At 47.7% G+C, this 27,505-nt stretch overlaps 1 protein-coding gene and 1 non-coding gene across 2 annotated transcripts; both read left to right on the plus strand.

Moving 5' to 3' along the window:
• The first annotated feature begins 22 nt into the window (after nucleotides 1–22).
• On the plus strand, nucleotides 23–27,020 carry COPG1 (COPI coat complex subunit gamma 1). The gene is made up of 24 exons (XM_059161891.1): nucleotides 23–170; nucleotides 1,070–1,122; nucleotides 1,785–1,865; nucleotides 2,122–2,193; nucleotides 2,303–2,382; nucleotides 4,353–4,428; nucleotides 4,688–4,780; nucleotides 5,177–5,263; nucleotides 6,715–6,872; nucleotides 6,960–7,093; nucleotides 8,119–8,186; nucleotides 8,407–8,595; nucleotides 9,545–9,640; nucleotides 12,540–12,783; nucleotides 14,212–14,287; nucleotides 16,176–16,279; nucleotides 16,754–16,879; nucleotides 17,200–17,268; nucleotides 20,887–21,029; nucleotides 21,334–21,505; nucleotides 22,203–22,300; nucleotides 23,796–23,934; nucleotides 24,261–24,359; nucleotides 26,537–27,020. Exons 1-24 carry the CDS (start codon nucleotides 134–136, stop codon nucleotides 26,665–26,667), a joined length of 2,625 nt encoding a protein of 874 aa, XP_059017874.1. The 5' UTR covers nucleotides 23–133; the 3' UTR covers nucleotides 26,668–27,020.
• Nucleotides 3,145–3,248, plus strand: LOC131826172 (U6 spliceosomal RNA). Its single transcript, XR_009351464.1, has one exon. It is a non-coding gene; the product is annotated as a U6 spliceosomal RNA (small nuclear RNA).
• Nucleotides 27,021–27,505: the final 485 nt, after the last annotated feature.

Below are 27,505 nucleotides of genomic sequence, written 5' to 3' on the forward strand. Positions count from 1 at the left end.
AGATTGCGCTTGCGCAGAGCGCAGGGCGACGTGGCTGGCCGGAAGTTGGCTGTGCGGAACCGCAGCCGGATCGCCGCCGTTCCCTGCCCGGGTCTACCCGAGGGCTGTTGCGTTGCGCCCCGCCAGCACTACCATGCTGAAGAAATTCGACAAGAAAGACGAGGAATCGGGTGAGGGGGCGTAGGCTTAGGGGAGGCTAGACCCTAGCGCAGGCTCTCTGTTCCTCCGCCGGGAGCGCTCGTTTTGGGCCGCTGCCTAGACCTAAAGCCGAGACCCAGTGAGGGACAGGGGTTGTGCCAAGGTCCGCAGCTGGTCAGTGGCAGGCCTCGGAGAGCCCGAGCATGCTCCACTTCCCTCTCTCGTGAGCTCGGACCGCGATTCGCGGGGTGACCTTGGGCGGGTCATGCTCCTCTGGGGGCCCCAGTTTCCTCAGCTGTCAAGGGGAGGGGTCCGGCCAGATGCACCGTTGTGACTTTGTCCGTGATACCTCTTGGGATTCGCCGAGGCTGCGCTGCTGCTGGCCAGATTGCGGCGTAATCCGTGGAGCCAGTGTTCTGCGGCTGAGAACCCTCTTCCATTCATTTATTCAGTAAACGTCTATTGCGCGTTTACGGGATGCGAGGCACCGTACTGCATTCTGAGACTGCAGTAGAACAAATGAGACACTCGGTGCCTGAGCTGGGAATATTACGTCACAGGCGTAGTGGAGAAGATACGCACCAGCCAGATAATCACACATGTAATTAATTACAAATGTGACATTTACTATGAAGATATCCTAGTCACTACGAGATGGGGGTTCTCACACATTGTAGGGCCTCAGTTAATTATAAGTTGCGTAAATGAATGCAAGATAAGTCGCTGTGAGAGGCACTATTACCAGGGCTGCTTGGTGACTAAGAGGTTTGGGGTAAAAGGGGCTCCCTGCAGGAGAGTGGTAAGATCTATATGCAAGGTGTAGAGCTTTGATTGCCATTCTGTAGTAATTTGAACTTGACTAGGTAGACAATAGTATGGGAGGTTTGCAATTTAGCCTTACAACCTGTACTCAGTCTTCTGTGTTCTGTAGGTGGAGGCTCCAACCCGTTCCAGCATCTTGAGAAGAGTGCAGTACTCCAGGAGGCAAGTGTCATTTGCCCTCTTTCATCCTAAGTGCTCATGTCCTACTCAAAATAGTAACACATTCAAAGTGGTGGTTTAAAGAACAGTAAGGGAAGGTCGCTGGGGTGGCTCAGTCGATTAAGCGGCTTCCTTTGGCTCAGGTCATGATCCCAGGGTTGTGGGATGGAGCCCCACATCAGGCTCCCCGCTTGGTGGAGAGCCTGCTTCTCCCTCACCCTCTGCCTGCTGCTCCCCTACTTGTGCTTTCTTTCTAGCTCTCTGTTAAATAAATAAATACAATCTTTAAATAATAAAATAAAGAACAGTAAAGGAGAAAACCTGTTCCCGGAAAGACAGGAAAGCTTCATTCCTGGACAGACTTGATGACGTTTGCATTTTTTGTTGTTGTTCTTTGCTTCTAGTTAACAAGTATTTACTACTGAGTATCTGGTAGTAAGTCAGCACATCCCAAACTAATATTTAGGGAATATTTGAGGAGTTGTTAATAGATGAATTAAAGAAAAAACAAAACAAAACTGTTCGCTTATGAAAATAAGCTTTTTCAGGCAAATGTATTTATTTATCCTGAAACTTCTCAGATCTTGAATGTGCTCGAGGGCAGTCAGTGGAAGGCAAATAAACTGGGCTAGAAGGTAATGTTTTTGGTTGCTGTTGCTTCTTAGGCCCGAGTATTTAATGAAACTCCCATCAACCCTCGAAAATGTGCCCACATTCTCACCAAGATCCTTTACCTCATAAACCAGGTAAGAGGATGGAGCTTGGGGGTGGGAAAAATGGTGCTGGGGGTTATTGGGAGGGGTGCTAAATCAGGTAGCTTAGGGTTTTTGACAGCTCCTGTGTGGTTGTCATCAAGCCCTGGGTCTCCTCCGTGTCCAACTCTGGTGCATTGCCCTTGATGGAGCCTCTGCAGGGTCTGGGGATCTGGCCTGGCCTGATCTGGCAGAAAGAGCCTTCTGGCCTCCCTCTCCCAAGCTGACACTTCTTTTTTGCTTAAAACAGGGGGAGCACCTAGGGACCACCGAAGCAACCGAGGCCTTCTTTGCCATGACCAAGCTCTTTCAGTCCAATGATGTAAGTGCCCTCAGTCAGTATTGTCTACCTCTGTGTGGATTGGAGTTTTCCTAACCTTGGTCCTCATGCTGAACCGAGCGTCACAGGGCTTTTCCTATTTCTTAACCAGCCCACACTCCGTCGGATGTGCTATTTGACCATCAAGGAGATGTCTTCCATCGCTGAGGATGTTATTATCGTCACCAGCAGGTGAGTCTTGGGTCTATGGATGGCTCCTCTGATGGATGCCATTGCCACAGAGGCCGTTTTTTCTCATGTGTGTCTGGCAAAGAGTCTTTTGTTTGACATCATGCCAGGTATCCTTTCCTCTTTTGTCTTCCTCATCTTTCAGTTACTGCTGCCCATCCCATGGCAGCCTCTAGAGTATACAGTTTCCCTTTTAATTCTCTGGACTTACCTTGGCACACATCCTTCCTTGCCTTGATTTTCTCTCAGTCAGCTGAGCCAGCCTGGAACTTTCACAAAGACTTTAGTGAGTACCAAGAGAGAACACAAGAAAAATAGACATAGAGAGTGCAGGGGGTATACGGACAGGCTCACTTACCAAGTACTGGTTTCTGCTTCACAATGAATTATTCAGGGGACAGATGCAACTAAAATATAATCCCAATCCCTTAAGAGCTAGGGCTCAATTCTCTCATTCTTGCCACACTTTGATGGTTGGGGGGGATTTCGTAGATTCGTTTAGAAAATATTTACTGAATGTCCACCAGTCCCTATGTGTAGCTCTGGGAATATGGCAGCAAATGAGACCGACATGAGCTCTGCAGCCCCAGAATTGACAGAGAAATAGCCAGGCAGACAGGCATTAAGATATAATAGTTTATCATGGGAACTGTGATCGACTGTGAGAACAGACCCGAAGGATATCCACCTTGAATCTGGATCAGGAAAGGCCTTCTAGACCTGTCTGAGTAAAGTCCTGAAGGATAAGGAAGAACAAGCAGGATGGTGCTAGCTTTGGCAGCACATATACTAAGATTGGAATACAAAGAAGATTAGCATGGCCCCTTCTCAAGGAAGGCGGGCACATTTGTGAAGCGTTCCATAGTTTTCCAAAAGAAAGAAAGTCGCTGCTGAGAATGAATCTCTTCCAAAAATTCTTATTAAAAAGGGAAAGGGAAAGGAGGGAGGGAGGGAGATAAGGGCGCCTGGGTGGTTCAGTCGGTTAGGCACCTGCCTTCAGCTCAGGTCATGAATCCAGTGTCCTGGGAACAAGCCCTGCATTGATCTCCCTGCTACTCAGGGAGCCTGGCTCTTCCTCTCCCTCTGCCCCTCCCCGCCCATGCTGTCTCTCACGCTTGAGGTCTCTCTCCCAAGTAAACAAAATCTTGAAGGAAAAAAAAAAGAAATCTAGATAGATAGATAGATAACAGGATAGAGGTGGAGGGGGTCAGAAGTGCTCCAGGCTGAGGGAATAGCATACACAAAGGCCTGGAGAGGAGAGAGTATGGCCTTTTGGGGGACTTCTCTGTCAAGGAGTTTATACTTGATGGTAATGGGCAATAGGAAGATTTGGGAATGTTATAATCCAAGCCAGAGAGTGACCTGGTCAGTTTCAAGTTTTGTTTTGTTTTTAAGGATTTTATTTATTTATTTGACAGACAGAGATCACAAGTAGGCAGAGAGACAGGCAGAGAGAGAGGGGAGAAAGCAGGCTCCCCACAGAGCAGAGATCCTGACGCGGGGCTCCATCCCAGGACTCTGGGATTATGACCAGGGCCAAAGGCAGAGGCTTTAACCCACTGAGCGACCCAGACGCCCCTGTTTTGTTTTATTTTTAAGAGACTTTATTTATTTAAGAGAGAGAGCATGAGAGGGGAAAGGTCAGAGGGAGAAGCAGATTCCCCACTAAGCAGGGAGCCCGATGTGGGACTCAATCCTGGGACTCCAGGGTCATGACTTGAGCCAAAGGCAGTTGCTTAACCAACTGAGCTACCCAGGTGCCCCATCAGTTTTGAGTTTTATAAAAATCTCTCTTGTTGCCGTGTGGCTTTTGACCAGGAAGGTCTAAGAATACAGTGAGAGTGCTAGTTAGGAGACTCGTATAGTAGTTCAGGCAAACGTGGTGACCAGAGCTGGGGACGAATGGGTGGGGCATGTGCTTAGGAAGGGCCCGCCAATCTTCTGTGTGTAGACGATGCCTTCCCCTCCCACAGCCTGACAAAGGACATGACTGGGAAAGAAGACAACTACCGGGGCCCGGCTGTGCGTGCCCTCTGCCAGATTACTGATGTGAGTCCCCTGTCCCCACCAAGCAGCCATTCTCCTTCCCTGCTTCTTGGCAAGGCTCAGTCATGATCTTCCTTCTCATGCATTAGGTTGTCCTGCATCTCACTGAGCCAGGCTATGTGGGGGTGCGGGTGGGGCACAAGAACACCAGAAACAGGTGTGCCTCCTCCTTGCCCTCACTCTTCCCACCCATCACCTGTGCTTCTGATGGTCAGCGAGGATTGATTGGGTCCCCTCCCCCCCTCACTCGTTGTCCCCACAGAGCACCATGCTGCAGGCTATTGAGCGCTACATGAAACAGGCCATTGTGGACAAGGTGCCCAGTGTCTCCAGCTCTGCCCTGGTGTCTTCTCTGGTGTGTAGCTGGGGACCCTGCCGGGGCTGGGTGGCAGATTGGGAAACAAAGGAAATACCAGAGTTTCTTTTCAGTAGGAAAAATAGTGTTTCTGTATCCCCAGATCTGAGAGTCCCACCAACTCTCTTAGTGAGGCATACTAGGGACCTCTTGGGACCTATCCCTTTGGATGACTGAGCATTGGAATTTGGGTCTTGTGGGAGATCTGCCACTGGGGCAGAGAGTGAGGGTAGGAGCTCTCCTTGTGCACCGTCTCACAGAACCAGCACAATGAGGAGGCTCTGGGCTGTGTCTGAGGGAGGATCCAGAGCTGGACTGAACTGTGAACTGGGGCCAGGAGGTATGACAGCAGAGGGTCCTGCCTGCCTGCTTCTTAAATGTGCTTTGTTCCCATAGCACCTGCTGAAGTGCAGCTTTGATGTGGTCAAGCGCTGGGTGAATGAGGCCCAGGAGGCGGCATCCAGTGACAACATCATGGTCCAGGTGAGGTGTGAGCAGAGCAATGATATTTACAGTTCTTAGGCAGATGGTGTGGCACTAGCTGATCAGAATGGACACTCACCATGGAGATCCTGGTGGTCCCTAGCAGGAACGGGCTTTAATCTTTTGTCATTGGACTGGGGGGAGATTTGGGAGTTTGGAGAGAGAATCCAGGGCACCACTTGGGAAGATGGAAGTTAGAGGCTGCTTACCCGCTGGGACTGAAATATTCAAGTATTTGATAACCAGCTGAGTGGTATTTTGGGGTATGGGAGGAAGCAGACTCAGCCCAGGCAGGCAGACAGCCTTTGCCAAGCTGGCTTTGTTAGTGATGCATGTAAATACCTTGGTGGGGCTTTCAACTACTTAACTCTTTTTCAGTGACTTTGGGCCAGGAATTCCTTTTACCTCTGTGAGTCTCAGCTTCCTTGTCTGTAAAATGGGAATGAAAGTTACTGCCTCACAAAGCTGTGAAGATAATATGAGATAGCATCTAGAACTCTGACCTGTGGGGTTAGGCATTTGCCTTCTGCTTGGGTCACGATCCCAGGGCCTGGGATCAAGCCTCGCATCAGGCTGTCTGCTCAGGAGGGAGTCAGCTTCTCCCTCTGCCCTTGCCCCTGTTGTGCTCCCTCTCCTCTCTCTCTCAAATAAGTAAAATCTTAAAAAACAAACCCCCATCTGCTGAATGCATACCTGTAGGTGCTCCCCATGTATTTATCTCTTCTTTCTCCTCATCCCTTGTGCTGCCTCTCCTCTTCAGAGCCAGCTGTGGCCCCTCAAAATACTTATCAGGGTCAGAGAAGATTCTCTCATACAAGACACCCACGGTTGCATGACTTAGCCTTTGAACACCACCCTTGTAAAGAAACAAAGGGCAGGGGGATAGGAAATAACTCTATACACCTTACATCCCCAGAAGGGGAAATCCCTTGACTTTGGGCACTGCAGACCTAGCTTTGCCGGTCCAGCCATGAGTCCTGGGGCAAGTCAGTGGGACTACAGATACCTACCTTCAGGAGTGTCGTACGGTTTAATGCTACAAGGCTTCATGGGAGGTGTGCCACATGCCACCCTTACCGCATGTGTCCATGCTTGGGGCCTGGCTCCCGCTTTCTCTTATTGAAAAATACTGCACCCCATTCTTTCATCTCTGGCATCTGTGGTCTCCTCCATATCTGTACTCCTGGTGCCCATTGGGACCCTTGCCAAAATCAGAGGCAGGAGCTAGACTGCAGGTATATCCACGTGGTTTGTTGAGCATTGTTCCAGAGGCTATCTGTACAAAGAACCTGGGGAAATTTGTCACAGCCACACTGAAGTAGCTACTGTGATGCCCACCTTAGAAATGAGAAGGCTGAAGCCCAGAGAAAGGAAGTGGCCTGCCCAGGGCCACACAGCCAGTAGACCTGAGCTTCACACACCTGTGCTCTGCTGTGATCCCCTGTCTCTAGTACCATGCTCTGGGGCTCCTGTACCATGTGCGTAAGAACGACCGCCTGGCTGTCAATAAGATGATCAGCAAGTTCACCCGGCACGGCCTCAAGTCTCCCTTTGCCTACTGCATGATGATCCGGGTGGCCAGCAAGCAGCTGGAGGAGGAGGACGGCAGGTAATGGCTCTTGTCTCCCGTGGCTAGGTGATGCCTTGTTCAGTGCTGGGCCATCCCCAACTTCTTGTCACCCCTATTCTTTTGTAGCCGGGACAGCCCACTGTTTGATTTCATTGAGAGCTGTCTGCGCAACAAGCATGAGATGGTGGTATATGAAGCCGCCTCAGCCATCGTCAATTTGCCAGGCTGCAGTGCCAAAGAGCTGGCCCCGGCCGTGTCAGGTTATAGCCCTCCTTCGCCCCACGTGTTAGCACCTGCTGGGAATGAGACCTTGGGCTGAGGGTTGGGGAAAACAAAACGCCCACTAATAGGCCCTGGCATAGTAAAGATCCTTTTTAAGAAAAGGATCCGGAATCTAGTAAGTATATGTTCAGTGCCAGGCACCGTACCAGGCTCTCTCACATGCATTATGTCTGGGGATAGGGTACTTTTAGTTCCATCTCACTATTCATTAAAGAGCCTGGGGCTCTGTTACTCTGGCTAGCCATGGCAAAGGGGTCTGGTGGAAGAACCTAAGATTGAGAAAACCAGTACATGCTCTCTAGGGGCCAAGCTGTCGCAGACAAAGGAGAAGGCAATTCAGAGGGGTCACTCAGCCTAGAAGCCGGAGCCCAATAGTCTGGTTTGGAGTCCTGGCTTTCTGACAGCTAAGGCACAGGGAGGGTTGTACTGCCTGACATACAACCACATAGGATAGGAACCAGAGCAGTTGGTGAAGCCAGGATTGAGGTAGTTCTGGTTTCTTTACATGCCCAGGAGAGAGAAGTGCAGTTCCACTTTGCAGGGTAAAGGGCCCAGATTTCAGGTGTGGGCAGTCCTGAATTTCAGTCCTGGTTCCTGCCATTTCCTGGCAGCTAGTCTCAAGTGTGTTTAGTAGCTTTGCACCTGTGTGCCTCAGTCTCTGTATCTGTTAAACGGGGATGATAGTAAGAGCTGCTTTGTGGGGTGGTGAGAGATCAGCGAGACAAGGCACGGCAACTCCTTAGCATAATGCCTGGCACAGAGGGGCTAAGGAAGTAGCAGCCATCATCACTCACGACACCCACCGGCTCTCATGGGCACATTAAAGCTTCTGTGCTCTCTCCCTTGGTTGTGGTGAGGGTGCCAGCAGGAAGTGAGCCCAGGGTTTGTGTCTGAACAGTCTCCTAGCCCTTGTGTACCTCTGTACCCTACCTCGGGAGGCCTGGGCTTTCCCAGCTGCTGGGCAGTGAGGGCAGCCTGGCACGTGGCATCTGTCTCCCCACAGTGCTCCAGCTTTTCTGCAGCTCACCTAAAGCCGCTCTCCGCTACGCTGCTGTCCGCACCCTCAATAAGGTAAGGGTTTAGGGGTTGGCAGAATGGGCGTTCTGGCCTTTTGAGAGGGTCAGGGAGGTGGCCTGATCCAGCTGGAGACGTTTCATGGCAAAAGGTGTGTGCTGGTCACAGTTGCTTTCTACCTGATGGTGAGAGGGGCTCACCCGAAGGACTTCTGGCCAGGCCAGAGCCATCCAGAGGAATAACAGAAGTCCCTTCTTGTCTCTGTCCTCCCAAACAGGTGGCCATGAAGCACCCGTCCGCGGTGACAGCCTGCAATCTGGACCTGGAGAACCTGGTGACAGACTCAAACCGCAGCATCGCCACGCTCGCTATCACCACGCTCCTCAAGACTGGCAGCGAGAGCAGCATCGACCGCCTCATGAAGCAGATCTCATCCTTCATGTCAGAGATCTCAGATGAGTTTAAGGTACCTGGGCGTGCCTGGAACACCCGCTGCCCCCAGGGTGAGGAAGATACTGTGGGCCTGCTCCCCATGGCCAGGATTGACCCAGGGGCTGGTGAGGCTGACGCGGCGGAGGGGGTGGCATGTTGCCCTACACAGGGCTCTGCCTTAGGAGAGGCGCACAGCCTGCCTCGGGGACTTTGTCCGTATTGTTCCTTTGGGTGGCTGGTTGGCAGGGCACAGAGTGAGGGCTGAGGTAGCAAATGTCAGTGATTTCTCTTTTTCTGGTATGGGCTGATGGCGGTACTATTGATCAGTTTGGGGAAGGAGGGAGGAGGGAAGGTGCTATTGATCAGTTTGGGGAAGGAGGGAGAGTCAGGTCCTAGGTGAGAGGAGCAAGAAGGTCATGGTGGTGATGGCACACATGCTGAACTTGAGGTGCCAGCGGGTGAAGTTCCCTGATGAACATTTGGAAACACTGGCCTTGAGCTCAGACAACAGAGGCTGGGGAGTGAGCGGCATAGAAGAGGTGGGTAAATCCACGGGAGGGGGAAGGACTGCTCAAGCGACTGTGGGCAAAGAGGAGAAGGCCATGGCCAGCGTACCCAGCAAGGAGCCAGAACAGCCGATGGGTGAGATCATAGGGGTGGAGGTAGGAAGAGAAGCAGGACAGGTGGGATGGAGAGAGGGGCCTGCGCACTTAGCGTGAGGTCTGAGGCAAGCAGCGTGTAGGGGACCCGGAGTCTGGATTTGGGGCTGTTGGGACTGGTGTGCATGCCACCTAGTTAGATGGGCTCAGGGATCACATGCTCCCTGAGGGTAGAGATGGAGTTCCCCTCTCCTTGCCCTCTAGGTCCAGGGCCTGGCTGGGCCTAAAGAAGGAGTCTGTTGGCACTTAGTGAACTAAGTAACTTGACCTTAGGGGGCTTAGCAACCACGAGGGCTGCTGCTCACACATGTCTGTTTGAATCAGGTGGTGGTGGTCCAGGCCATCAGTGCCCTGTGTCAGAAGTATCCTCGCAAACACGCTGTGCTCATGAACTTCCTGTTCACCATGCTACGGGAAGAGGTAAGAATAGGCATTTGGGGTGTACCGGCTCTCCTCATGCAGGAAGTGACCTGGTGCTAGCTTCATGCTCAATTTGGAGCCAAGGTCCTCTTCTTGGGGGGGTACCAGATCAACTGGTTAACCAGGTGGATTTCCTGATGCCTGCGGCCCTTTCTGCTCCTCTTGAACCACAGTGTAAACATTCACCCATTCCTAGTAATTACAGTAATAACCAGTGACGCATCAGTGGCTTTAAAGAGCAACAGATACCCTGTGGCGATGCTTGTGCCAGACTCAGGGAAACCTGCGTTCTTCACTGGTGTCTAGTACAGAAATTGTCTGGGCAATTCCAGGAGCTCCAGGATTGGTTTCTTCAGAAACTGATGCTCGTAATGTGATGCTGCATTCTGTTTTTGCTTCTCATGTGAATTAGTGACTCATGTACACTGCCTTCCTTGGGCGTCTCAACAAAACCAGCTTATTCAGAGGACCAGAAGCAAAGGGTTTTAGGCTAGATTTGGTTCCCACGTATCTGGTGCCCCTTTGGCCCAGCCCAGAGGGACCCTTGGACTGAGGCAGGTGAGGAGTCCTTGCCTGGGGTATCTTTGGGGCTCCTGAGATATTAGAGAGGGGGAGAGCGCTAATACTTAGGGAGGGAACCCTCAGCTAATGGGTCCAGCACTTTGGAGACATTACAGAGTGTATACAATCTTGTGATCCTCATAACAGGCCTTGTCAACAGACATCGTTTTCCCCCTTTAAAAATCAGGGATCTGAGGCTCAGGTGAAGTGACCTGCCTAGGGTCACCTGGCCAGACTCCATGGTTTTCTCCCAGACCTCCTTTCCTCCAAGAAAAATTCATGGTTGCAAATATCAGTTAAGTGTAAGACCTTTACTCTTTAGAGTTCCAACAGTCAGACCCTGAGACCTTGTCTTCTAGAAACGGGCCTGTTGCTCATGCTCAGGGGCGTGTCATTCTCTAGTCAGAGCAGCTGCCAGCAAAGCCTCGTTGAGGTTGCTCTGAGCTTCTTGCTGCCCCCGTGCTGCTTGGCTGGCTTGTAAAACCGATACTGAAAATAGCATTTGAAGGTTTATGGTGTGCCTACTCACTGAAGCTCAGTGTTGTACAAATAGCATCTGACTTAGCCCTTCACAATAACCTGGCAAGTAAGTACACTGATGATGGTCCTTACTACGGAGATGTCTGAGGTTCGGCAAGGAATGTAACTCACAGCCGTAACACAAACTCATCTGCAAACGGGCCAGATTAGATCCACAGCCAAGTTGTACTGTGATTGTACAAAGTTTTAAACAATGCAAGTTAGGGGCGCCTGGGTGACTCAGTAGGTCAAGCCTCTGCCTTTGGCTCAGGTCCTGGGATCAAGTCCTACGTCAGGCTCTCTGCTCAGCAGAGAGCCTGCTTCCTCCTCTCTCTCTGCCTGCCTCCCTGCGTACTTGTGACCTCTCTCTTTCTCTCTGTCAAATAAATAAATAAAAATCTTTTAAAAAAATATTTCAAGTTAGCAGTCATTATTAAAGAAAAAAAAGATTTTATTTATTTGAGAGAGAGAGAAAGCACAAGGAGGAGAGGGTCAGATGGAGAAGCAGACTCCCTGCTGAGCAGGGAGCCTGATGTGGAACTCGACCCTGGGACTCCAGGATTATGACCTGAGCCGAAGACAGTCACTTAACCAACTGAGCCACCCAGGTGCCCAGTTAGTGGCCGTTATTTGCAAATCACGAAAAGAACCACCAATGCCAAAAGATTTTATAGTTTCTCCTACAAAATTTGGAAGATCTGGCAATGCTGGATTGAGTGATGATTTCCCTCTTTAGGTGTGACAAGCACTGTGCAGTGCCTCACCCCTCCGAACCACTCCCCTTCCATTGCCAGATTACATGCCTGGTACCTGTGGGCACCTCAGTCGCCACCTCTTTCATTAGAGTCTGTAAGTTGCAGAGCACAGATTTGGTTCTGGGGTCTTCTGGCTCTCTGCTGACCCATTCTGTTTGGGTTTTTTTGGTTTTTGTTTCTTGTTTTTCAATTGTGGTAAAATACACATGACATAAAATTTATCATCCTAGACCTTTTAAGTGTCTAGTTCAATATAGTTAAATATATTCACATTGTCGTAGAGCTAATACCCAGAACTTTTCATCTTGTAAAACTGAAATTCTGTGCCTATTAAACAATTACTTTCTATTTCCCTCTGCCTGTTGTCTGTCTCCAGAAACCACCTTTCTTTTTGTCTCTCTAAGTTTGATACCCTAGATATTTCATGGAAGTGGAATCATGCAGTATTTGTTTTTTTGTGACTGGCTTACTTCACTTGGTATAAATGTTGCTGAGTTTCATCCATGTTATAGGACTTAAGAGAATTTCCTTCCCTTTATGGCTGAATAGTCCGTGTTATGGATAGACCCCATTTTGTTCATCCATTCATCCATTGATGGACACTGGTTGCTTCCACCTTTTGCCGATTATGAATAATGGGGTTATGAATGTGGGTGTAAAACTCTTTTCAAGACCCTGCTTTCTATTTGAATATATACCCAGAAGCAGAAGTGCCAGATCATATGGTAATTCTGTTTTCTAAAATTTTCTGAGGAATCCCTGTACTATTTTTCATAGCATTTGTACCACCCAGTCTGCCTTTTACTTCAAAGTTGGGAAGAAAAGTGAAATCCAAAATGTGTCTATTAAACTATCTACTATTAGATCTGGAAGGACCCCAGTGAGCATTCAGTCCACACCTTATGTTTCACACAAAAAGTAAGATAGAGGCCCCGAGAGCCAGGTCCCTTGCCTCCAGGGTCTGTGTTTGGACTGCTGTCCCCGGTCCCAGTTAGGTGCTGGGCCTTACAGCTCATTTCTGGAAAGAGCAGACTCCTTGCTCAGCTTAGCCCTTCTTGCTGCAGGGTGGCTTTGAGTACAAGCGGGCCATCGTGGACTGCATCATCAGCATCATTGAGGAGAACACGGAGAGCAAGGAGACTGGGCTGTCACACCTGTGCGAATTCATTGAGGACTGCGAGTTCACCGTGCTGGCCACCCGCATCCTGCATCTTCTAGGCCAGGAGGGGCCCAAGACCAACAACCCCTCCAAGTACATCCGCTTCATTTATAATCGCGTGGTCTTGGAGCATGAGGAGGTCCGGGCAGGTGGGTATGAGTTAGGGCTGAACAGGGGCTCTTAGCTGCTGCTTGAGCAGGTAGCCTGCCAAAGGGAGCTGAGCCCCAGCCCACGGGCAGTCTGTGTTCTTGCCTCACAAGCTCGGTGAGTTCTAACATTGTGGGAAGGACCATAGATGCTTGGGTATCACTCAGTTGAGTGACTCTTTAGCTCTCTGATTTTTGTTACTGACTTAAGGTTTTTAACTTTCTTTTCTTTCTTGCTTGTTTTTTGGGTTTTGTTTTGTTTTGTTAGCTTTTTTTTTTTTAAGTAGCTTTATTGAGAGAGATATCATTCACATATTGGAAAATTCACTCTTTTTTTTTTCTTTTTCTTTAAGAAAGGGAGCATGGGATGCCTGGGTGGTTTAGTTGGTTAAGTATCTGCCTTTGGCTCGGGTCGTGATTCCAGAGTCCTGGGTTCGAGTCCCACATCAGTCTCCTTGCTCAGCAGGGTGCCTCCTTCTTCCTCTGTCTGCCCCTTCTCCTGCTTGTGCTCTCTTGCTCTCTCTGACAAATAAATAAAATCTTATTGAAAAATTTAAAAAGGTTGGGGGAGCAGAGGGAGAAAGAGAGACTTAAGCAGGCTCCATACCCAGTGCAGAGCCTGATGCAGGGCTCCATCGCACAACCCTGAGATCATGATCTGAGTCAAAATTAAGAGATGGATGCTTAACCAACTAAACCACCCAGGCGCCCCAAAATTTACATTCTGAGTGTGAATTGAGTGTACAATTCAATGTGTAACCATCATATTCTTAATTTTATTTTAAATTTTCTTTCCTTTTTTTCTCATGCCCCCACTGGGCAGATTTTTCTTTCTTTCTTTTTAAAGATTTTATTTATTTATTTAACAGAGAGAGATCACAAGTAAACAGAGAAGCAGGCAGAGAGAGAGAGGGAAGCAGGCTCCCCGCTGAGCAGAGAGCCCGATGCAGGACTCGATTCCAGGACCCTGAGATCATGACCTGAGCCAAAGGCAGCGGCTTAACCCACTGAGCCACCCAGGCACCCTGGGCAGATTTTTCTTATTTCAGCAATTAATATTCATAAATAATAGTTCATTTTTTCATTTATATTAATCCAGAGGCTCATAACTATGAGTTGAGGCCATTTGGATATACAAGCTGAGCAGCCTGTATGTGGCTAGCTTCTGTGGTCTCATCATAGTCAATGCTGAAATTTCTTCTGGAACCTAAAGAAGGGGCTGCCTTCTCCCTGAAGCGGATGAGGTAGTTGAGGCCCAATGGAGGTACACACAGAGCCACTCATTGCATTCTTGGCAGGTTTGGGCCTATACACTAGAGACTGCTTGGCTCTGGGGCTCTTCTGCTCAAAAACCCATTCTAAGCACTGAAAGTGTCCAAGCTATGAGCTGTCAGATACATTGGGTAAATTGTATTTGCTTCATAAATACAGGTGCTGTGAGTGCTCTGGCCAAGTTTGGAGCCCAGAATGAAGAGATGTTACCCAGTATCTTGGTGTTGCTGAAGAGGTGAGTCTGAGCCAGAGTTCCCTGAGGGATGACCGTGTTCCCCAGGGGAGAGAAGTTATACAACTTTGGATTGTAGGGGAAAAAAATAGAAAGCACAGAAAAGCGTGAAAAAACAGTATTGTAAAAATTCTGGGACCACTGTTGAGTTTTTCTTTCTTTCTTTCTTTCTTTTCTTTTTTTTTTTTTTTTTTTAAGATTTTTTTAGTTTGTTTATTTATTTATTTATTTATTTGACCGAGAGAGAGATCACAAGTAGGCAGAGAGGCAAGCAGAGAGAGGTGGGGAAGCAGGCTCACTGCTGAGCAGAGAGCCCGATGTGGGGCTCAATCCCAGGACCCTGAGATCATGACCTAAGCTGAAGGCAGAGGCTTAACCCACTGAACCACTCAGGCACCCCTCTTTTTTTTTTTAAGTTATTTTCTTTCTTTAAAATAGCTTTACTGACATATTTTGTAAGCCATAAAGTTCACCAATTTAAGATGTATAATGTGATGGTGTTTGTATATTCCCAGAGCTGTGTAGCCATCACCATAATCTAAGTTTAAGACTTCTTTTTTTTTAAGGCAACCCTCTCGGGTCCCCTCCCTCTTCAGGAGCTTTGTATTCTCACTCAATAAACTTAACTTTCACTCAGTAAACTTTGCTGCCCACCAAAAAAAAAAAAAAAAATATATATATATATATATATATATATATATATATAAAGATCTTATTTATTTGACAGAGAAAGAGAGAGAGCGAGGGAGAGAACACAAGTGGGGAGGAGAGGGAGAAGCAGGCCCCCCTGCCCAGTAGGGAGCTCCAGGCAGGGTTCGATCCCAGGACCCCAGGAGGAGAGGGAGAAGCAGGCCCCCCTGCCCAGCAGGGAGCTCTAGGCAGGGTTCGATCCCAGGACCCCAAGATCATGATCTGAGCCAAAGGCCGCCACTTAATCACTGAGCCAGCCAGGCGCCCCAGTTTAAAACGTTGTTATCTTCCCTAATAGAAACCCTATGTCCGTGGTGCTTACAGAGCAGAGAAAATGTCTGTTGGGCTAGGGCAGTTTTCTCACTGTGGGTATGTGTTCCAGCACTAAGACTCCTTGGTTCCTGTGGGGTTTTTTTGCAATGTATGAGTTCTGATGTTTTCAGCTGTGCGTCCTTGGCTCTTTTGCTGGTTAGCTGGTGAGGGTGGAGATAGAAAGAGAAACTCTATATCCATTACTAGTCACTTTGCCCTCACTCCTTCCCCAGCATTTCCCCACCTAGCCCTAGACAACCACTAATCTACTTTCTATCTTTACAGATTTGCCCTTTCTGGTTATTTCATAGGAATGCATTCATAATCTACGGCTTTTCGTGTGTTCGGCTTTTTCATGATGTTCCTTTCAGGGTTCATCATGCTATAACATGTCCCAGTACTTCATTCCTTTTTATGGCCAAAGAATTCATTGTACGGGTAGACCACATTTTAGTTATTCACCAATTGACAGACATTGGAATGTTTCCACTTTCTGGCTCTTGCAGATAATGCTGTTGTGAACATTCATGCCCAAGTTTTTGTGTGACCTGTGTCATCTCTTCTCATGAAGATACACCCAGGAAGAGAATTGTTGGGTCATATTAAATTCTTTTTTTTGACATGTCACTGGATATAGAAGATTGCCTCCCTCAGTAGGTGGACTTTAGGGAGAGGACCCAGGGAATATGAATATGGCCACCCCTTACGTAGTTAGTTAGAATGTCATGGGCTTTTCTGTGCGTTTGATGCCCGGATCTCACATCTGGGGACTGAGCTTTAAGAAATTTGGTTTCTCTGACTAATTTGAGGAAGGCTGAGGAAGCCTTGCAGCATCCCTCCCGCCACCCTTGGGGGCCCCAGTCAGGAGTTCTGTGTGTTCTGGCTGCAGGTGTGTGATGGACGATGACAATGAAGTAAGGGACCGAGCCACCTTCTATCTCAATGTCCTGGAGCAGAAGCAGAAGGCCCTCAATGCGGGCTATATCCTAAATGGTGAGTCTCACTAGATGTCTTTGACTTGGCCCCGTCCCAGGGCTGTGGCCCTTCTCGCCACTCTGGAGCAGGCGCACACTCCCTGAAGAACGAAGTTTGAGGCAAGACACTTGTGGCTAGACTCTCATGGCAACTTCATGGCATCACCATAACCTCAGAAGATCTAGAATCTTGTGGTTCACACCAGTGTGGGTGGAAACGGCTCGGTGAATTGAAACACTACTCATTAATAAAAAACCTCTCTTTGCAGAATACTCTGTTCTCCGTAAGTCTCTCTTTTACATATATTTATCCCCATACCAGCTGTGAGAAGGAGCATATAGATGAAAAAGTGGAGGCCCAGAGGGTTAAGTGGTTTTCTCAGTAGTCTAGGATCACACGACCTAGATCCCAGGGCCTCAGTCTTTTGTGGGGGATTCTGGGTGCTCGTTCTCTCTTGTGTTCAGACAGTCTCTCTCTCGTACTGGCTTCTAGGTCTGACTGTTTCCATCCCTGGTCTGGAGAGAGCCCTGCAGCAGTACACTCTAGAACCATCAGAAAAACCTTTTGACCTCAAGTCTGTGCCCCTAGCGACCACACCAATGGCAGAACAGAGAACAGGTACGTAATACCTGTGCTTTTGGAGGCCTTCGGGTCCAGGCCTCTGTTGGAGGGTCTACATGGGCCATGAAGCCACTAAACCTAGGCAGGATAGGGGGGATTGTACCAAGAGGATGGGAAAATCCTTTCTCCGTCTGGCTCCAGGAAACGGAGACACAGGCACATGAACACTCACTCTCTTTCTCACATGTTGTGTACTCTCACACATTCACGCTCTCAGCAGGGTTGGAAGTTATAATCCCTAAGCAACAGCTCTGTGGTCAACACCGCACTGTCCCATTACTGGAGTTGTTGGTCACCACGTATGTTTGCTTCTGCAGAAAGTACCCCCATCACAGCCACCAAGCAGCCCGAGAAAGTGGCAGCCACCCGGCAAGAGATCTTCCAGGGTGAGTAGCAGTGCTTGGTGGGGCTCTCGAGACCTGGGCTTGTTCTCCTCAGCTTTAGGGTAGTTGCTCTCCTCAGGGGTATTAGAAGAGACTCAGTCAACAACAGTTCTTACTTTTTTTTTTTTAAGATTTTATTTATTCATTTGAGAGAGAGTGAGCATGAGCAGCGGGGAGGAGCAGAAGGAGAGAGAGAAGCAGACTCCCTGCTGAGCGGGGAGCCCGATGTGGGGCTTGATCCCAGGACGCTGAGCTGAAGGCGGACGCTTAACTGACTGAGCCACCCAGGCGCCCCTCAGCAGCAGTTCTTACTCCAGTGCTGGGCCCTGAGAGTACTTTAGACAGCACATTTGACCCTCAGGTGGAAGTTAGCGGGTCCATTTGGTATTGGAGGAACTGGAAGTTCAGAGAGAGAAAGTGAAATAGCTGAGGTTGCACAGCAAGAAAGTAAAGGGGTTGGAATTAAGATTCACATCAGCCTGACTCAGAGCTGCCACTCAGCCTTGGTTCTGAGGGCTCAGGCCCCTAGAGCCAGCTTCAGGCTACTGAGTGTCAGATTCAGTATAGCTGGGATCCAGAGGCCCTAGTGCTTTTTCTTGGTTTCCAGAGGCATTCAGTCCACATTGTCTGGGAATGTTTTGTTTAGGTATTTATCTATCCCTGTGGTCTTGTATCTTTTTAAGGGCAGAGGCTGTGTGTCTAACTACCAGACCATATAATCTACTAAATTCTACATATAATCTATTAAATTCCCACCTTCCAGGACTAATACATGCCCCTCTTCCTTCTTGAAGTGTCTCCTATGCTCATCACTTCTACTCCAGCTCTTCTGGTTTCTCTTAACTAGTTCTGTCTGATTCTTCACAGGTTCTGTCCTTTATATGCTCTATCATAGCTTTTGGCACGGTGCCTTTCTTCCTCATAGAAAGTTCCCAATTGTTGAATTAAATTAAATCCTCCCCCCATTCCATTCCATTCAAGAATCTTGTCTTCTCTTATCTTTCAGATTCAGCAAAACTAGGATCCAGAGCTAACTGGGATCACTCTTAACACAAAATTTTTCTTTCTGTATTACTTTTTCCCTTACTGTTACCACAGATCGCCACAAATTTAGTACATTAGCACAACATGTATATATTATCTTACAGTTATGAGGGCTGAAGTCCAAAATGGGTTCCACTGTGTTGGCAGTGCTGAGCTCCCTCTGGAGGCTCTGGAAAAGAATGGTGTCTTTGCTTTTTCTAGTTTCTAGAAAAAGAAACTAGCCTCCTCCATTCCTCTCCTGGTGACCCCTTCCTCCACCTTCACAGCCAGTGTGGCCTCTTCAAATCTGACTCTGAGCCTTCTGCCTCCTTCTCTTGTCATTACATTGGGTCCACCAGATAATCCAGGATAATCTCCCCATCTCAAGATCCAACTTAATCTTATCTCCAAAGTCGCTGTTACCATGTGATAGAATGTACTTGCAGGTTCTGGGAGTTAGCTTATGCACATCTTGGGGCCACCATTCTGCCACATCTTCGAAGGAAGGCTCCTAAGTCTCTTAGAGGGTATCAATTTCACCTTTTTTTTTTTTTTTTTTAAGTCTCGGGTTTTTTGTTTTTGTTTTTTAAGATTATTTATTTATTTATTTATTTGACAGACCGAGATCACAAGTAGGCAGAGAGGCAGGCAGAGAGAGAGGAGGAAGCAGGCTCCCTGCTGAGCAGAGAGCCCGATGCGGGGCTCGATCCCACACCCTGGGATCATGACCTGAGCCGAAGGCAGAGGCTTTAACCCACTGAGCCACCCAGGCGCCCTCAATTTCACCTTTAAACAATATTTCAAAGTCTAGCATTTATTGATCACCTGTTCAGTTCTAGGAACTTTGATTGCGTCATTTATCTTCACAACAATCCTGTGAACGAGATTATTATACCTATTTTATTGGTGAAGAGTTGGAAACTCAGAGGTATTAACTGATAGCTTCTAGCAGAATCCCCCAGGATAGTTTAGTGTCAGATCTTGAAACTTGGTGTCCAGTGAAATAAAATTCCCTTAGAGAAACACTCTGGTGCCTGATGATCATGATGGCCCAAAAGTGCCTGCTGAAATCAAAGCTGGCTGTTTCTGGGCTTCTTAGTGCCTGGTGTTCATCAGATGCAGTCCTTCGGGTAGCAGAAGACTGAAGAAGTCACAAAGAAAAAGCAAAGTAATAATAATAATGCTTACTTTCTGTCTCTACCCTTGAAACATAAATTGAGTACCTACTAAGTTCAGGGCAAAATATCAGATCCCTGGCCTCAGGGTACAATTCCTGTCCGTACAGAGTTCAATTTAACTGGGAAGACAAGTTAAAAATCTTAGAGCAGTGGGGGCACCTGGGGGGCTCAGTGGGTTAAGGCCTCTGCCTTCACTCAGGTCATGACCCCAGGGTCCTGGGATCGAGCCTCACATCGGGCTCTCCGCTCAGCAGGGAGCCTGCTCCCCCCAACCCTCTGCCTGCCTCTCTGCCTACTTGTGATCTCTGTCTGTCAAATAAATAAATAAAATCTTTAAAAAAAAAATCTCAGAGCAGTGGTCTTCAAATATCAGTGCCTTCAGAATCATCTGAGAAAATATCTTAGAAATGCAGATTCCTGAGTCCCAAATCCAGAGATTCAGATAGAGCTTATTTAGGACAGGCCAGGAATTTGAGTTTTTTGGACCAGCCCCCACCCCAGCTAATTCTGACAAGGGTGATCCATGATTGTAGTTTGAGAAATGCTGCCCCTGCTGTAGAATGGAGAAGAGGGCAGTAGGCATAGCCATCATAGGCAGACATCGTGTGCAGACTGCTGCCAGAGGCCTCCTTCACCTGGATGGGCCAGGGTGGGGGCCTGTGGGCCAGAGGACCTAGCCCAGTGCTGGAACCTGGCTTTGGGGTATAAGGATAGGCCTTACTAGATGCCCACAGACCACTTGAAGTAAGGTTTTCTGCAAGTCTGAATCTGAAACTTCTCCTTACTGGCCATTTATCTTAACTAACAAGTGTATAGTTTGTTCTTTTGCCTGATTCTGTGGCTAGGACATCATTTGTCTCATCTTGAGAGTTTTCCTTTTAAGAATCTTTGCTGAGGGGGCGCCTGGGTGGCTCAGTGGGTTAAGCCTCTGCCTTTGGCTCAGGTCATGGTCCCAGAGTCCTGGGATCAAGCCCCACATCGGGCTCTCAGCTCAGCAGGGAGCCTGCTTACCCCCTTCTCTCTGACTGCCTCTCTGCCTACTTGTGATCTCTCTCTCTGTCAAATAAATAAAATTAAAAAAAGAATCTTTGCTGAGCTTCTAAAGTTGTAGGAGTCTCCAATAGGATTAGGCCTAGGCCATTGGGGTCTCCCAGTCAGTTTCCTGGGGCTGAGGTCTTTTGTGAGACATAGGGGAAGAGAGTATTCATGGCGGGTGGTACAACTTGAGGAAAGTTAGCAAAAGGAGAAAATGCATTGGTGTATTTGAGAAATAGCGAGTACCCTGTCATTGTATATGCATAGCTGTCCATCTCAGTAGGGTGAAAGACCTGGAAAATTGGCCATGAGCATTTATTAGAAACCATCACAGGTTGGTCTGGGAATTGAAAGGCTAAGTGAACTTGTGGCCTATGACTTTCAGAGCAGTTGGCGGCAGTGCCAGAGTTCCACGGGCTGGGGCCCCTCTTCAAGTCGTCTCCTGAGCCTGTGGCCCTCACTGAATCAGAGACTGAGTATGTCATCCGCTGCACCAAACACACCTTCACTGACCACATGGTGTTCCAGGTGAGCAGGGAGGGCTGAGGCCTTGCTGGGACATTAGGCTAGATAGTGGTCCCAAGTATGACGGGTCCTATAAGGTCCCACACGGAGTTGGTCAGGAGCTTAACATGATGATAGGTCCTGTCACCAGCTTTTATGTGTCTTGTAGCCTTGACGCAGGACCTCTCGGTCCTGTGTGTCAGCACAGGGACAGGGAGACTGCAAGGGTACTGGAATAGGAATTGGGGTGAGCCCTCTGGGCTCTTCCTCTCCAGCAACGCTTGGACCTAGAGCTGTGTCTAAGCAACCCCTCTCCTCCCTGCTTCAGTTTGACTGCACAAACACACTCAACGACCAGACTTTGGAGAACGTCACAGTGCAGATGGAGCCCACTGAAGCCTATGAGGTGCTCTGTTACGTGCCTGCCCGAAGCCTACCCTACAACCAGCCTGGGACCTGCTACACATTGGTCGCACTGCCCAAGGAGGACCCTACAGCTGGTGAGCACCTCTCCAGAAACCACCCTGGCCTTGTGGGAGCCCTTGGGATCCATATGGGGTGGGCTGGTTGTACACCAGACATTTGTCTTCTATGAGAGCTTCAACTCCTTGATTTCACTCTTTGAAGAAGAAGAAAGGCCAAGTCCTGGGAACTTGTCATGTATCATCCCATTTCACCTTCATAGAAGGTGAATGAGGGGGGATGAGTACTGCTCTCCCTATCCCTAGATGAAAAGACTGAGATTCAGGGTAGATGAGTCACCTAAGTTCATGTGGCTGGTAAGAGGCAAGACCCAGATCTCTCTGGTCCTCAACTAGCAGTGCTTTCATTTCACCATGAGAGTACAAAGGCACAAAGCCTGAAACACCCCAACTCCACTCCTTCCGAGGGACCCACCAGCGTCTTTTTCCAGGCCTCGGACAGTTGACATTTGTGGCACAGGCTTAGCCATCCTGTGGCACCTCTCCTTTTCCTCTTTCTTCCCCCTGAGGGGGCTCCTGAGACCCATGACTTGACTCTTTTTCCCTTCCATGAGGTGGTATCTTCTGTCCAGATTTGTGGGGTTGGATGGCTACTTGTGAGGTTGCTATTACTGATAATATAACAGAGGCCTGGGAAACTGGCCATGGCCACCTGCCCTACGGAGGAGCTGTCCGCTGCAGTGACTAGGGACTACCCAGCCTCTCTTCCCTGCAGTGGCCTGCACATTCAGCTGCATGATGAAGTTCACTGTCAAGGACTGTGACCCCACCACTGGGGAGACCGATGATGAAGGCTATGAAGATGAATATGTGGTAAGAAGCTGGTGTCAAGAGGCTGTAAAGCAACCCCCTCCAGGAGCTAACAACTAGACTTGAAGCTTTTTCTTGCTATTTTTGGCTTTTTGAAAGAAAGTTTTTTTAAAAACTTAAAAAGAGTACATGCTTTAAAAAAAAGAAAACTTGGAAAATACATACTTGGGTATGAGCAAACAGGAAAACATTACTCATAGTCCTTGGGAGTTATGTGGAGGAGTGGGGAGGAGTTGTATAACTGAGGTCATTCTGGACATTATGTATCTTGCTGTTTCCACTTAAAACTGTAATGTGTTTTCCCCTGTGTTTACAAATATTTCATACATAAAGTTTTTCATGACTTGAAAAATACTCTGATATATAGAAATAACACACTTGACCTTTATTCCCTCTATGTTGGGCATTTGGGCTTCCAAATTTCACGGTAAAAGCTTCATTAAGTATCCCTTTGGGTCCAAATTTTTATCTGCATTTCAGATTATTTCCTTAGATTCCTGGAAGTAAAAAAATTGGGTCAAAGGATAAGCACGATTTTAAGACTGACTCGTGTTATCAAATTGCTTTCTAGAGAAGATGGATTGGTTTGCATCTGTTGAGTTGACCTTTCATGCACTCAGATGACTTCTAATTCCAGTTTTCTGAGCTTGGATGGAGCTGAGTGCAGGATCCCTCTGGGGTTTGACCATGGGGCAGTGGCTCAGTGCCATCTGAGGGCAGACTGTTATACTCAGACTGGGGATGCAGATTGTTCAAACTCCTCATAAGTAGAGGAAAAGTTACCGTGGAACACAACTGATATTCCCCATTGTCACACTGGAGCCGTTGTTGAGGGGACCTCCATCCATGAGCCAGCAGTGACGTTAAGATCAGGAATTGCCCTAGGAGCAAGTGAGCTTTTTGGGACAGCTGGCCCTGAGGCATTGCTTCTGCTGTGGGTGCTGAGTACTACTTAGGCACACCTTAAACGTTCCCAAGAGTAGGGGCTCAGTGAAGGTTAGGTGGGTGAGTAAATGGGGAATGTTAATATGCTGTCAGTCCAAGGTGGGGTGTAATACTGTATGTCATGTTCAGGGAGGACACAGCTGTGATGGAGGTGGGGTCTAGAATATGTCAGGCTCAGAGAACACAGCTGAGGCAGAAGGTGGGATCTACTGAGTCAGGAGTGATAGAGCCATCGGAGGCAGACCTTCTGGATCCTTGAGACACTGACTCTAGGAAGGCTTCAGAAGGGATGTGATCCGTAAGCTGACATTCTCAAGTGAGTACTTGGGTCAGGGCATTTCTATTGAAAGGACACCACTTAGCTGTGAGCACTTGAAGGACAGATATCCAGTTTATCGTGTGTCCCCAGAGCCGAGCACTGTGCTCAGTGCCTAGTCAGCACCTGCCGGATACGTGGCAGAAAGGGATGAGCAGTGAGTTCAAAGCAGAGGTGTGCAGAGCAGGAACTCATTCCCCTGGGTGTGTGTGCCTGACTTCACCTCCATCTTCCCAGCTGGAAGATCTGGAAGTCACTGTCGCTGATCACATCCAGAAGGTCATGAAGTTGAACTTTGAAGCAGCATGGGATGAGGTAGGGGATGAGTTCGAGAAGGAGGAAACATTCACCTTGTCTACCATCAAGACACTTGAAGGTAAAAATCGTTGGCTACTGTTGAAATGTATCCTCCCCTTTCACTCCTGCTGGCCTTTGCCCCCCAGAGATCCTGGGCCCTATCAAGAGCACATCTGAAGGATGCCATTTTATGAAAAGCCCTTTAGAGGAGTACCTGGCTGGCTCAGTGGAAGAGCGTGCAACTCTTGATCTCAGGGTCAAGAGTTTGAGCCCCATGTTGGGTGTAGAGATTACAAAATAAATAAATAAGCCAAAAAGTCCCCTTAGAGCAGCCTTAGGGGATGGGGGCATGGTACAAAGGGGAAACGAGATGTGGTTTAATGATGCTACAATTTCTTCCTACAGAGGCTGTGGGCAATATCGTGAAATTCCTGGGAATGCACCCTTGTGAGAGGTCAGACAAAGTGCCAGATAACAAGAACACCCATACGTTGCTCCTGGCTGGTAAGCAGTATTTCTAGGTGGGAAGGGCCTGTGTAGCTCACAGCCTGGATGCCACAGCATCCTGGGTTGAGGGCTCCCACTGGGAACAAGGGATTCAAAGTCACATCACTGAAAATTCACAAAGTAAAAAAAAATACAGCAGTGACTTATCCTCCGACCCTTGCTGCCTGTCATCTATTTCCATTCTGACAGGCGATCGGCACTGCTATTATAAACAATATATCGGTATATCCTTCCAGTAATCTTATGGATATGAATGCTAACATGTACACATTTCCCTATTTTAACTCAAATGTTTATGTGCAAATGGTGTATTTGCACTTTGTGCTTCACTTGACAGATCTTTCCTATGCCTGGCTGGCTCAGTCGGTAGAGCGTGCGACTTTGATCTCAGGGTCATGAGTTTGAGCCCCACGTTGGGGGTGGAAATTACATTAAAAATAAATGGAAGAGGGGCGCCTGGGTGGCTCAGTGGTTAAGCCGCTGCCTTCGGCTCAGGTCATGATCTCAGAGTCCTGGGATCGAGTCCCGCATCGGGCTCTCTGCTCAGCAGGGAGCCTGCTTCCCTCTCTTTCTCTCTGCCTGCCTCTCCATCTACTTGTGATTTCTCTCTGTCAAATAAATACATAAAATCTTTAAAAATAAATAAATAAATAAATAAATAAATAAATGGAAGAATACATAGAGTTTCCTCTTCAATTGTGGTAAAATCTACATAATAAAAAATGTATCCTTTTGAGCTCAGGTACACAGCTCAGTGACAGTAAGTATGTCTGTGTTACTGTGCAGTTATCAACACTGTCCTTCTCCAGGATTTTTTTTTTTATCATCCCAAAGTGAATCCTCCTTTTTTGTAGCTTTCTTGTATTCCATTCTATGGGTGTACCATATTTTATAGAATCAGCCTGTATTGATGAATGTTTAGGTTGTCCCAGGCTTTTGCTCTTACAAAAATGCTACAGTGAATAATCATATACATACACATATATACACATACTTTATTTTGATGTATGCCCTGAGGATATCTATAGGATAAATTAACCAAGGCATTACCAAGTCAAAGTGCATTTCTCATTTTGATAAATTGCTTTGCTCATTTTGATAAAAATTTCCAGTTGCCTTCCATAGGAACTGTATTCCTTTCCTCTCACATTGTGGACAACATAGTATATTTTCAGTGTAATAAAATAATCAGTAATATACACAGTATATTATCAAATCCTTATCAAATGATCCTTGCCAGTCTGGGTGGAGTTTTTCTTTTACATTTCTTGTGTATTGAATGAAGTTAAGCATCTTCCCATATATGTGTGTCATTTATATTTCTTTTTCGACAAATTATTTCTATAACCTTTCTCTAATTTTCTACCGGGTTGGTTGGTCTTTTCTAATAATAGGATTGGGACTTTAAGAAGTCAACATGGAAATTTTCAAACTTACACAAAAATCAAATAGTACAATGAACCTTCATGAGCTCATCCTCCAGCTTCAACAACTAACAGCATCTATACCACCCCACCACTCACTCTAGTCCCCACCCCAGGTTATTTTAAAGAAAATTCCAGATCCAGCATTTTGTATGTAAATATCTCTGTATGTTTCTCTAAGAGATAATAGCAGCAATACAGTTGTCACACATGAAATTGAACAAAAGGAAATGGGAGATTTTTTTTTTCCTGAGTGTTTATAAACAGGGTTGGGAGGCAGCTCTTCTTCAGTGCCCTGCTCACAGCTGACAGACCCCAAGCGGATGTTTCTAGCCATGCTGAAACAATCCCCTGGGTCTCGCAGACACCTGCGATGCGGTTTTGTCATGGAGGGGCTGTCCCTACATCTGCGCTCTTAGATTTAGCCAAAGGCATGAGAGCCTCCATGATGCCAGATAGAAGCTTTGTGTGTTCATTAATTCATTTGCACCTGGCAAAGCTTAAAAAAATACAAAAATGGTTAGTATATTATCTCCTCTACTCTGTAGTTGAGGATACTGTGGCTCAGAGAGGTAAAGTGACTTGTACAAGATCTCACTTAGGGATTTCAGCCCAGCTCCCCTGTTTCCAGGTCTATTCCCATTTCACTACACCACAGCTGCCTTGATCAGTTGCTGCAAATGCCACCCTCAGCCTACACTCTGCAGCTTCCTTCTTCCTTACACACCTCTATTTCTGTCTTCCCTTTAGGTGTGTTCCGGGGAGGTCATGACATCTTGGTGCGCTCCCGACTGCTGCTTTTGGACACAGTAACAATGCAGGTGACAGCCAGAAGTTCAGAGGAGCTGCCGGTAGACATCATCTTGGCGTCTGTGGGCTAAGAGGCCAGGCTGCATGAGTCCTACTCCTACCCTTTTCTCCCCAACACTACGCAGAAGTCATGCCTTCATCCTGAATCCAGTGGAAACTCCTTCCCAAGGCTCTGTATCAAAAACAATTAGAAATCACTGGGGAAAATTTTTTTTTTTTAATTTAGCCCCTGCCCCAGGACTGCCAAGGGGTAACGTTTTTTTCTTTTTTTAAATAGGGGATGATTTTAGCTTGTCCTAGAACCTGCTGCCGGGCCTGTCAGGGTAGGGACATTACAAATGAATAAAATGCTCACACTTCCTCCTGAGTTTATCCCCAGAAAACCATCTTATCCATATAAATAAATCAGCATGTATTTATTGAATGGTTGCTACTTCTGCAGACTCATGCTTCAGGGCGCCAATTTCTTCTTCCCCCTTCTGAGCCGCCAAGAACACCTGCTCTGTCTGCTTCACATCCATAGCCTTTTGGTTTCTGTACTTGAGGTCAGACCACTTCCACTGCTCTCCAAGCCCCAGGAATAGGAGTGGCGCAGGTTTGCTGAGGGGATGACAGCAGGCACTAAGGTCATGCCCCTGTTCTTGGCATCCTCACTGTCTCCCTCCTCTAGGCGATGAAGGGAGCCCTCAGAGGGTTTGGGTGGATTATTTGGGTGTTCCTTAGCATGTGCACTGGAGTTTGCCTGCTCTCAATTCAGTCCAATTTAGTGAATGCACAGAGGGGAAGAACAGCCCTTAGAGAGCACTCTGATGGCTGAAGATGCAGAAATCTTTATGTCCTAAGGGAGCAGGCTCAGAGGCCACCTCAGCTGCTGTTAAACTCAAGCCAGGTGGCTTTGCTAATTTCATG

The sequence above is a fragment of the Mustela lutreola genome, chromosome 2, assembly GCF_030435805.1.
Source record: "Mustela lutreola isolate mMusLut2 chromosome 2, mMusLut2.pri, whole genome shotgun sequence".
Lineage (NCBI taxonomy): Eukaryota > Metazoa > Chordata > Mammalia > Carnivora > Mustelidae > Mustela > Mustela lutreola.

Bases quoted from the DNA above. Each gene is read 5' to 3' on its own strand.
- COPG1 (XM_059161891.1), top strand. From the start codon at position 134: ATGCTGAAGAAATTCGACAAGAAAGACGAGGAATCGG. The intron at 4,781-5,176 runs GTGTGTAGCTGG...TTGTTCCCATAG, and splicing joins CTGCCCTGGTGTCTTCTCTG to CACCTGCTGAAGTGCAGCTT. The intron at 16,280-16,753 runs GTGAGTCTCACT...ACTGGCTTCTAG, and splicing joins TGCGGGCTATATCCTAAATG to GTCTGACTGTTTCCATCCCT.